We start from the raw sequence: 12758 nt of genomic DNA on the forward strand, positions 1-12758 counted from the left end.
TCCTGGCTACTGGTATAATAAAAATATTTTCAGTAAAAAAATAGGAACACGAATAGTTGCTAAATATACATATGCATATATGTAAAGATTCGTTGACTTCATCTATTTGTCAGCCTCTTTTTTATTCCTCAAGTTAATTTTCCCTTTCAATATATAGTATTCACTTAACACAATCCAGTTTGCTGGAGCCTTGTTCCAATTTAAGACTTCAGTGATGAGAAGTAGAAATTTCAGTGGAATTCAGCATGAGATGTGCAGTGGATTGACCTTTCCTTTTGCACTTTTGACATTCCGTTCATTCTGTTTTTGGAGTGAATGAGCCAATATGTGCTGTATCTTTCAGAGTTTTGGTGACCTTTTCAATCATCCCTTGATAGCTTTTTGCAGAAGTTAAGCTTGTGTTACTTGAATTACCCAATGGAAATTACTGTGTGACCTGTATGTGTACATGATTCTGGATAAATACACTTAAAGACATCTTTATCTGCTCCTATATGACTCCTTGAATTTAATATAGCAAATCAAATGACATCTTATTTTGAAAATCTATGGAAAAAAGGTGGGTTCTTATTTTTTTGGTCATTTTGTTTTTTGCGAGAATGAGGTCTAGCAGACTTAATTTCTAGATGCTGTAATTTTGTTGGGAGAAAATGACTCAATCTGATTAATTTCAAATCTAAGCATGGATGGAGTAAGTTTCCTGATTAAATCTCATCAGAGTAACCGAAGTGATTTGATAGTGATACAGGGAGTCAGTAACTGCAGGCTCAAACCTTCTCAAGCAGATGAGTTCCCAGCACCTACATAATAGCTTTGTCATTAAAAAATCATAATAACTTAAACAAAACCTTCTAGTCATTACTGAGATTCAAAACAAAATAAACAAAAGCAACAGCAAAACAAAGAAACAAACAAAAAAATCTCAAAAAACTCTGTCAGCCCCAACCCAAATGGATCCTAGCCTGTGAAATGTTGTCCATCTATGAGACCTAATTTCACAGGAGCAGCAGGGTTTGGAGTGATCATTAGTATTCAGGAATTAGGCTGGATTTCTCTCTTTTTGTTTGGTCTTTCTCTCACTTTATTTTTTTTTTGTTTGTTTGTTTGTTATTTATTAATGGTGAGCAGTTCTTATGTGGCTGATAGGGCCTTTCTCTGCTGAATGACCTAGGTTTTATAAATCACCTACTAACCCAACTCAGACTTCTCATTTAAGAAATGTAAATTAAATTTATACTTCATTGTTAAAGCAAGGTGCCAAAGAATCTAGTATATGGATGTTAGTCAGTAAATGGCAGACGTGATGTGCCTATGAAAAAGCTCTACATATACTTTGAGAGTATCAGGTGAAGTATTTCTAGTAGCCGAGAATGATAAGGTATCTCCCAGAGAACTGCAGTTCTTATCACATATATTCCAGAAACAGCCAGTTCATAGGGCTACTGAAATGATTACAGGAATATCCGTGCAAATCCATGCAAGAGAGGAGACTGAAATGTTGTTAATCTGTCATGGCTCATCACAAAAAATGCAAGAAGTGAAAAAGGAACAGTAGGAAACATAGTGGAAGAAGAATACTTATTTAAATGGAAGGACAAATGGGGCATAAGAAGAAATGGGTATAAATTAGCTATAAATACAGCCAGTATGGAATTAAAGTGTCTCTAATGAGGAAAAAAAAAAGTCAGATACTGGAGTTCATTTTGGAATGAATTTTCTACTTCCAGTAGGATTAATTGGGGTTAAATGTCTGAGCTGCTTCAAAGATAGAAGCTTGGTAAGTTTATGAGTGTAGTTATTATCATATTAAGATTATTATTAATTATATTATGACATGACTGTCTGCAGTAGCAAGGAAGCAGACCTGATGACTCAAGATGTCTGTGTTTCTTGCACTGACCTAATTTTCCCTGAAAGTAATTTAATACTGACTACAGAATAACTTGAAATGAATTTGGAAAGAAACAGATAACTGAAAATAATAGGGTTGGCTTTTTTCAGATAAAAAGGTTTCTCTGAAATGTAATTTTACTAGCTGTAGCTCCAACGTTTCTTTTGGCCTAAGAGTGGTTCAATACCACTGTTGTACAAGGATAAGAACATGTTAACTGGCACTGAGATAGACAACCCTTGCTCCCTAGTAACATCTAGCTTGCTAGACTATTAGATTTAAAATTGTGAAATGCTAGTTCTTTATAAGGGTCAAATGACCTGCTATGAACTTTTACATTAATTCCTTTCGTTTTTGCTTAAATGGTTGAATATATTTAATACTTTCTGCTTAATAACTTAGGAGAAGATTCTTTTTACTTAACTCTAGCTTTTAAATGCTAAATATCTAATCCAAACTTTTTAAGCTGCTGTTTTGCCTCTCCATATGTTCTTTGTCCACTACTGCTGATTCAAATATGTTTGCTAGTTACATCTGCTGGAGTAATCAAACCTAAGAAGGTAATTTTTCTGCTTGTTTTCCTGGTGCCACTGGACAATTACCAACTGTCATTCACTTCTTTTATGGTTCAATGTAAATATTCATCTGAATGATGAATATTAACAGTGCTACTGACTGAAAATTTGGCAAAGATCTATTAAGTCTTTTTAATATCTAAATGGAGTTTAAAGAACTCTTGGGCATATGGTTCCAAAATCCAGAGCTTTTTCAATATACTTAAAACCAAAATATTTTCATATACAAAAGGTTTTTAACTGGATGCTCAGCATCACTTCTGTCTCATCTGAAACCAACTTTGGGCTTAAATACCAAGACTTATAGCCTTGGTATTTTTATACCCTTATACATATCCCCTTAGGTTCAAATCAGCTCACTATGCTCTTTGAGATCATATTGGTTCAGGCTCTCTACAAAAAGCTGTGACAGTTTCTTTTAATAAGTGACTGGAGGAAAGATGATGCCTTCCTAGTTGTTACTCTGATTAAATTAGTCCCAGTTATCTACATTCTCGATCAAATGTTCAGAGATTTGAATCTAACTCTTGCCCACGATAGATTCTCAATTATTATGTGATTGCACTCAACCTCTTACTTTCCATGGAATATTTTGAGTAACTGATTCAAATGATTAGCAAAACTTTCATCCTTATTTTTCAGCACAATCTGAGCCAAGAGCTGTTGATACCTAGAACTTTGATTCTGGAGTGCTGTGCAATATAACACTAAAACATGTCTAGTTATTTGTTTTATTGTCTGGCAGTCATTGCTTGTTCCTTGTCTTTTAAAAAACATTTTTGGAATTTTGACAACCTTATGGAAATTTAAGAAAAGTATGCAGCCATGGCCATGAGCAATTAGAGTTCTTCTTCTGAAAGTGTGTGCTATTGACTTATCATCCAAGATACATGTACACTGCACACAAATGACAATGTTTAGTTTTAATGGTAATAAAATAACAAAGAGTTCTGATGAGAATTACCCATTTGGGCTATCTCCTTTACTATTTGCATTGTCTTATGGGAAACTATGCTTTCTGGTATTTTTTTGAATGTTGCTATAATGGTCCTAAAGGCAATGTAAACAGGTGTTGATTTGTTAGAAATTCTTTGAGAGTTTCTATATTGAAGAGAAACAGGATTTTTTTCAACATTAATAGCAAAGTTTGTGTTACTATTTCATTCTAAATAGCTTTTGTTCCTCTTTTAGCCTGATTTCCTAGGGAAATGAGGCTTGTATAGTTATTGATCTTTTGTTAACTCCTAATATATTTGTTTTCTAGTTTCAACCAATACAAAAGAATATAAACATCATACGAAAACAATTAAAAAAAAAAAAATCAGCAACTGGAGGGAGAAGTAAAAATACAAACTCAGACTTGTGTTCGCATCAAGAGCATGGCAGGTCCAAACTGCTTTTGCCCCAGCATATGCTGCTCCTGCCTGATTGAAAGTGTCACTGTCCCACACTGGAGTGGGTTTGATGGCATTATAGTAGAAAGATAGGTGAAAATGAATATGAACCTTTTAATTCAGCTTCTTGTATTATATGAACAAATAAAACTGGTTTGAAAAGAAAGTCATAAACTCAAATATAGAAATTGCTGAAAGTTTATGATTTTAATGCTAGATTTTAAAAAGCAACTTGAATTTGGAGCTTTTGTTATTCAATGGCTATCAGTATAAAGAAAGCTAAATAGATTGTCTTAAAAACTGTTTTTGCTTGGCATAGCCACACCGTAATTCCAATAGATACATAGATGGGTTTGTATTCCATTGCTGGGCTGGCTTAGTTTTGAAATGTTTTGAAAGGTTAGTTTTGTGGTTTCTGTACTGGGTTGTTTTGCATTTTGAAGTCCCTTAAAACACACAAGTGTGTTTCTCATAGAGTGGATTAACAGTAGTATCCCCAAATTTCTACTTTGAATGAATACTTTTTCTCCCATTTCTTAAGGAAGATGATGCATTTTCACTTTATTTTTCAGCTGACACTGTTGAGAAGTAAGATATAATCACCCATTTCCTACAAGGATGAAGGTGACAGCAAGTGATGATATTCTCCCTGTTGAGTAGAATAGTGTTTTATTATTTTATAACAAATTTTAAGAGTAGTTTGCTTACTTAAAAACATTCTAATAACCTTTTAGAATCAGTGGATTTTTCTGGGAGCCTCAGCATATAATGTGAAGTTTATATTCTAGTCAGTTCGTCCTTGATGCTCACATCACAATTAGGAATCAGTTGGATTTCAGTTCTAATGTTACAATACTGATTGCAGATTAGTTATTAGCATAAATATTTAGGTTTTAGTTTTAGTGTCAGCTTGAGGTTCCCATATCTGGAACTGTACAATTCTGCCAGTAACTTGTAAAATTTAAATGCATCTTGCTGTGTTCCAGATCATTAGCGAAAAACTTGCTTCTTAGGTGGCTGGCATAGTTTTGGGAAATTATGGTCTGTAATATGTTCTGTATTATTTCTGCATGGTCTATGTGTTCTATTGCTTTTCTGGTAGTTAGAGAAAAAACAAACGTCCTATAGTAGAAGCCACTTCACTGTCCTCTGTGAGTCATATACGAAAGGAAATGATGTGTGCAATTCTTTCTCTCTTACCACTGCATTAAACCATTAGTTTCTTTGACTTCCAGAGGTGTGCTGTTTATTTTTCATTCACATTTTTTATTTATTTTATTTCTTTTTTTTTAACATATCCAGTTTTATCTGATCTCTGTGTGATGTTAATCACATTTCTGTGTAATTTAATGTAATACTTCCCTTTTAGTTGAGCTTCACAATCTGTGTTTGCTTAAATTGGATTACCAAATCTTTGTAAGAGAGTTATGATTTTTAAACTCTTTTATGCTTAGGTATGCCACTTATTCTTTGCTGTAAATAAGGGGAAAAGAAGTTCCTAATTTCATTTCAAAGCCTTTGCTGCTGTTATCTTATTTCTGTTGCTCACCCTTCTTTCTGATATTATCCTTCAGCTACTCCCTGCCCTTCTTTTGCTACCGTATTCCAACCTAGTCCTACTGTTACTCCTTTAAAAGCAGTATTTGCTATATTAGCATACAATTACTAGATCTCAGCTTTATGGAAGGCGCCTCAGCTCTTTCATTGCACAGGCACTAAGAAATGTTTATTCTTTCTTAATACTTCAGTCTACTCAAATGGAGAAGTGATGTTAGTCTTTAAAAATGTCAAACTGCTTACCAAGTATTGTATTGAATAACACGATTGTGTTTCTTGGCGAAGAAAGGATTCTGAGATCTTGGTTGACAGCAAGCTGAACATGAGCCAGCAGCGTGCCCTGGCAGCCAGGAGGGTCAACCGTGTCTTGGGGTGCCTCAGGCATGGCATGGCGAGCTGGCTGAGGGAAGGGATTGTCCTGCTCTGCTCTGTGCTGGGGTGGCCTCACTTTTGGGAACCATGTGCAGTTTTGGGTGCCGCAATATAAGGACAAAAAAACATTAGATAGTGTCCAAAGGAGGGCTACAAAGATGGTGAAAGGTCTAGAGGGCAAGACATAAGGGGAGCGGCTGAGGTGCCTTGGTTTGTTCAGCCCAGAACAGAGCAGGCTGAGGGGAGGCCTCATGGCGGCCTGCAGCTCCCTCACAGGGGAGCGGAGGGGCAGGCGCTGAGCTCTGCTCTCTGGGGACAGTGACAGGACCCGAGGGAATGGCATGGAGCTGGGACAGGGGAGGGTCAGGCTGGGTGCTAGGGAAAGGTTCTGCACCCAGAAGGTGGTCGGGCACTGGGACAGGATCCCAAGGAAAGCAGTCAAGATCAAGAAGCATTTGGACAGCGCTCTCTGACACATGGTCTGATTTTTGGGTGGTCCTGTGTGGAGCCAGGAGTTGGACTCCAGGACCCTTGTGGGTCCCTTCCAACTCAGGATATGGTATGATTCATTGCTAAAATTAAACAGGAATAATGTATCCAGGCAGCGCATGTGGTATTTATTATCCCAGAGAGTGTTTTGCTTTGTCCATAGAAAGGCAGCTATGGGAGCTATGGTGGGGGTGGGGAGGAGAAGGGGGGAAATGTGAGTATCAGGGCAGTTTGGGATGGAGAATACAAGGAGTGATAAGAGAAGACTGGACAGTGAAATTATGACAGCAATGGTTACTCTGTTACTCAGTTTTTTTGTTTGTTTGTTTATTTTTAAATTCTCTAGTAGAAGTGATAGCTCTTCTAGGTGGAAAAACACAGAGTAAATATGTATGTGAGCAAGAAGGCAAGGAGTTCTTGTAGGATTGAGGGAGGATGTAGCTGGTGGAAGAAGGAGTTGTAGAGAGATGCAGTAGGGGTGATAGTGTTGGTTTACTCTGTCCTCTCTGCCGGCAGAGGTGAGTTCTGTAATTGTGTAACACAGTGGTGTCTGTCTTTTGTTGTGGCGGTTTGCTCAGCAGTCTGTCTAGGTATTTTGTATTCCTTCTTAATTGTTACATGTGACTGCTCTAGAACAACAGCAACAGGTTGGGAATAAAGAAAAAAGGCAGGAAAATACCAAGGCAGCTGCTGTACACATTTTTACAATATATTTCCCTTGTGCAATTCAATGTTGGGTGCTAAGCCATTAATATTTTCCTAACAGCACTTAATTAGTGGATGGTTTATACTTTCTGGAAAAAAAAAAAAAAAAAAAAAAAAAAAACATGTAAAATTATTCTTTAATTATATTATTTTCAATTCTAGGAGAAACAATGAGAATCGCCTCTTCAGAGTTTGCTGACGACCCGTGCTCCTCAGTGAAACGAGGCACCATGGTGCGGGCTGCTCGTGCCTTGCTTTCTGCCGTTACTCGTTTGCTCATCCTGGCTGATATGGCTGACGTCATGAGGCTTCTGTCACATCTGAAAATTGTATGCATTTTTAACATTCTGTATTGTTTATGCATTTTGTATATGCACAAATAGGGACAAATCAGTAGTGAATATCAGTGTTCGCATTTCCTACTCTATTTCATTGTGTTTTTTTTTCTTAAAGTGCTGAGCAGGAATTAGGATGAAGCACGCATTTCTGTGTTTAATGATGTTTCTGTGTCTAATTCATTTTCTAATTTTAAGGAAATTAAATTTTGGAGACTTAAAGCAAAAATTGTCAGATGTCTTCCATGACTGGAGTAGTACTGCTGATAAGCACCCTGCAGAACCGAACAGATGCATCTGCTTGACTCACTTTGCATCTTACCTGGATCGTTTACTAACTCAGTACTTGTAAAGTATTGCTATCTTGTGGCAGAGTTTAGGTACTACAGTTGTGGTACTTGAAGTCTGCACAACTTCTGGAGGTGTCAGCAGATTGATTTTTTATTTTTTATTTTTTCTTTCTGAGAAAATAGTACAAGTGCTTAATTGGGTATCAATGAAACAGAAAAAGGGGAAATACAGTAAAGAGGAATTACAGATTACAGGATGTATTGGTATGGATTAGTATTCACATTTAATTGTAACTATTCATATTTTTATGTGGGCATGTTAAAACTCATTGAAACACAAAGTGTTTTTTTCTCATTTTTAGACTACTTTGTTTTTATTGCATAAATAACCCCAAAACTCTGAAACAAACAAAAAATCTGCAGAAGTTCGTATACAGAATACTTAGAGCCTTCAGAGTATATGTGTGTGTTTGGCAGAGGAATTGCCTTCTTTTTAATAACTGTCCACACAAAGTGGACAGCTTTTTTTCTTTAGTTTGTCTTTTTAACAGTGTGACTGTACAATAAAATTATGTTCTTGCAAAACGATGGGAACCTTTCAACTGGAAAATTGTGCAGATAAGCTAAATAGTATGAAAACAGTTTTTATAATAAAAAAGCAGATTTTTCTGCATGTATACTAGTGAGTTCTGCTCTAGTAACAGAATGATGTTCTCGTAGCTATCACGCACGGCTCTGTGATTATGTTCAGTGTAAACATCATCTCTCTTGAATATGCTTTTAATTTTTCCCCACTATAATACTGCAAACAACTATAATTCAAATAATCCTTTGCTAGTGAGACTAACACTTAATATTATGAACAACAGCTTTCTCTAAGCACCACGATTAAAATTCAAGCTTTTTCATAGGTGGTGAGAAATATTGTTCTCACATCTGAGATTTCCTCCTTCAGTTACGGCAGTGTGCTATGTTATTGAGAAAACAAATGCCTAATAGTCTTTTGGAAATAGGTGTATTTACTTACACAGTTTGCACCCTGGATTTGCAAGGACAGTGTGTGGCACTGTGGTTTGTAATCTCTGCATTTGTCAGTTATCACCGTGAATATCCTAGCCTCCAGTTCTCAATGAAGCCAGGTGTCTGTGGCTGTTTGTAGCAAAATTAAATTTCAGGACCTTAAATTTGATTATCTTTTTCAGGTTAAAAAGTATAATTTATTTCTGAGGATTGGACATTGTAACTATTTTATCTTACCGTTTTATAATGCAAACTAATTTTAAGTTAAAAATAAATTACTAGGAATAAAATGTTTATATATATATATGTACATGTATGTATATATTGAAAATCTGTTATGATGGGACGGCTCTTGTATTGACTCAGTGGTAACATTCAAAGATTGGTGTAAGTTAACCATAAAATTAATAAACTCAAATCATTCACCATGTCAAAGTTATGAAGGCTGATTGCAGGGATCCTGCAATGTACTACAATCAGTTTTCATTGAAAGCGTGTCAAAGAAGTGTGTTACACTTCAGACTTCATCAGAAATAGTGCATTTTAATTAATGTTTCAGAGGGGATATATGCAGTTGTGATCTGTAAGGACACTCAGTCATTTCTTTCAGTAACAATATAATATGTGATGTGATAATTTCACTAATATGTGATGATGGACATTGAGCATTATGAATCTATAGTAATTAAGTATATGCTAGTTAATCAGGGGAAGCTATCTGCATAGTTGAGTGTGGTTGTGTTTTTTAAGGATAGTGAAGTTACTCAGAAATGAATTTTAAAAAGTAATTTTATAAAAATAAATAAATAAGGGTTTCATGCCCATGTCCTTTCAAATAGCCTAAGTAACCAGTTTATTCATTTTGAAATTTTATGGTCTGTACAGTAGATAATGCACAGTAGAGCATGATCAACATCTTTCAAAATGTGATTATCAGAGTGGAATCTGTAACAAATCCTCTAGCAATTTTATTTAATAGAGGGCTGGTAGGGCTTACAAAAATGTACATCAGTTTGTCATGCCCATGTTTGTCATTACAAATGTTAGAGATTCAGGTGGTTTAATATAAATGCTTCATGATCTGAAAGAGCAATGTTCGTATTTCGCAGGGAAACCTGCAGGAGCAAATTAGTTCGTGCAGCGATGCTTTTAAAATTTTTATTCAGTAGGTTAAGGAGTGAGATAGTTTAGCTTTAAAAACTGCTGTGTTTTCTAAGAAAAAAGGAGGTAATTGGATTTGGAATAAAGTGTAGCTTGCAGCTCTCCGGCTTAGAAAAATACTTCCAACAATGCTACAGATTTAAGTTCTGGAATTATACCTTTTCCTATAGAAATCTACGAGTTTTCTATTCTACTGCCCTGTAATTTGTGGATAGTCTTGAATCTACAGAAGGTAGTTAAGAGATCACAATACAAATATCCTCTCTCACAAGTAGAAAAACACAGTTAGAGCCACACAAATAACTAAAAGACAAGTTCTACACATATTTGTTTTTTTCTAAAATCGTTAGACGCCATCTTCTACCAAATTTATGGATTTCCAGTGGCATTTGAAGAATAAGCTGCGAGCATATTCTTGTATAGGAGTATGTCTCTATCAGAATTAGCTGTTCCTCTTAGAGGAGAAAATGTATCTGTTTAAAAGCTTATACACATTCTCATGAATTGAATCAATTGCTTTTAGAAAGAAGGATGAATAGAAGGTATTCAATTTTCAATCTTTTTGCTTGGAATTGAATTTTTATCTCATGAGGGAGAGAAATACAAATCTGAATTCCTGCCAAGTCACAGGAAAAGTTGCTTTGCTTTCTGTGTTGAAAGAACATTTTATCCCTTCATATATTTTTTTTTTCTTGCTGTACATAAGGCAAAGTTTTATGATAGATTTAATAGATTAACTTGTTAGTGTAACTAGGGCTTTATACGTTTGTCTGCTAGCTACAGGATGACTGAAGAACTGCAGCTCTGTTTTCCTTGATAGATTCTTTTTTGAGTTTTGAAGTAACTGAAAAGAATCTCCTGGTAAAGCTGAGAAAAAGGAAATAATAACTATGTTTTGGGTTAAATCTATTGTTCCGTTAGTTTAACAATAATGCATTTTTTAATATATTAGGGTAAATTTAAATATTAATAGTAAGTTTTAGTTTCCGTCTTTAAAATTCTTGTCCAGAACTAACAACTTCACTGTATTTTCACAAGAAGCTTATACCACACATTAAGAACATATCCATCTCTTTTGTTCCAAAACCCACAGATATTAAACATTTTATCTGATAAGTATGAGGGGGGAAATGAATATAGTTATTCCTTTTACACTGGCTTTACATGATTCCAAAGTACAGTACATGCAGAAAGGCAATCAGACAGCTCCTCTATTAAGAAACCTAATTAAAGTTAGTGGGACTATCATAAAGCCACTGTACAGTGATGGACCTAAAAGCTAAATTGGATCCATATAATAAGGAGTAATGAATAGAATAATTACAGATTTTGTCAAATTGTGCGACTGGATTAAAATGATAACAGAGCTAATGTGTCATGTTCTAGGTAGAGGAAGCACTTGAAGCAGTGAAAAATGCAACAAACGAGCAAGATTTAGCAAATCGCTTTAAAGAATTTGGGAAAGAGATGGTAAAACTGAACTATGTAGCTGCTAGACGACAACAGGTGAGTGAATTCTAAAGCAGTGGTTGAGAAAGTTAGACTTGGTTCTAAAGATCTTATGTTTTATGTTCAATTCTGGTTTAAAATGTACAATAATGAATTAATGTGTCATGGCCTATCATTTAATCATACTGATTTTTCTGAATGTGATGAAGTTTTTGAACATGCCTTTACTTTCTTTAAGAATATTGTTCAAGTGGATTCAATTAATAATGGAATAAAGGGTGAAAAGGCAAGTGATTCAGGAGGTTAAGAATAGTTTTTACTTGATTATTCCTGTTTAATTCTAACCTGTGCTGATTTGAGGGTGCTCTGGCAGCTGAAAAAGCATGAGCTCTTTAGTAGTCTAGTCTAATTCAACTTCTGGAAGAAGAGAAATCTAATTTTTGAAACCAATATTGTTAGTTTTTAGATACTTAAAAAGACAAATTATTTATTACTATAGCAGATGGAAAAAATAACAGAAAGTCATAACATTTATTCAGTGCCTATAATAATACAGCTTTGTGTTAAACAGAAATTTATCCTAAACGCCATTCTTTCAAAGAGTCTAGACAGTCTGTCATTATGGAGTTGTGTAAGGGTTCTTCAACTTGAGTTGTATTTGAATGCTGCTAATCATTCAGGGATGTTGTCTTTCTATGGCACAGCACACCTGGTTTAGAAAGCTGGCTTTTCACATCCATCCTTTTATTTATTTTTTGCATTACAGTGATACCAATTTACTTCCGTATCACATGTATATTTCTAACAAATTAAAAATGTAAAACCTAGTAATGTGTAACCAATGCTATTTTGTATATATTCAGACACTTCTTTTACAGAAGTGTAGTTATAATTACAGGAAAAAGTGAAAACAGAATAGGAAAGCTAATGAAGGTATATGTCTCGAGTTCTTATTGGAGATTGTATAAGAGAACAGAAAATCTTAGTATAAATCTTTTAAATTTTCCTTCTTAAAGCACGTTTTTACAATGCTACTAAAGAGTTCCATATACTTGTGGAAAATCTTGGCAGAATTAGAAGGTAGTACTTAGATTTTCATATGCTTTCCTTTAATCTCTTCTGTTTTGTAACTGACAAAGCTTTTAGTAACTTAATTCTCTTTGAGAACTGTCTATCAATCATGTGTTTGAAATTCATCAATGGCTAAAACCTTTAAACCCAGAATGTCTGGGTTCTTTCGTAGTTTTTGCCTTAGGTTTTATGCGTGAACATAAGTAAACTATTCAGCTCTCCAAGATTCTTTGTTCACAATTTTAAAACAGAATTAATAGTGTTTTCTTACTGCTTATGAATGTTGTTAGGACAACCTTACCTAATGTTTGGAAGGCTTTCATGGAGATTTTATGTATAAATAAATTTTCTCATGGATGTCTTCCTATTCTGGTAAGGTAATGCACAATATCTGATGTTTGTTGTCAGAGGAAACAAAAGAGAGTATATGTCAATAAAACAAACAGTAA

At 34.9% G+C, this 12758-nt stretch overlaps 1 protein-coding gene across 1 annotated transcript in view; it reads left to right on the forward strand.

The window, feature by feature from the left end:
* CTNNA2 (catenin alpha 2) overlaps window positions 1–12758 on the forward strand; it is a 473612-nt gene that overhangs the window by 111464 nt on the left and 349390 nt on the right. The window contains exons 4-5 of the mRNA XM_084518226.1: window positions 7146–7312; window positions 11176–11295. Coding sequence (XP_084374352.1) covers window positions 7146–7312; window positions 11176–11295 — 287 coding nt within the window. The remainder of the gene's footprint in view (window positions 1–7145; window positions 7313–11175; window positions 11296–12758) is intronic.

Source organism: Aythya ferina, assembly GCF_964211825.1.
Source record: "Aythya ferina genome assembly, chromosome: 4".
Lineage (NCBI taxonomy): Eukaryota > Metazoa > Chordata > Aves > Anseriformes > Anatidae > Aythya > Aythya ferina.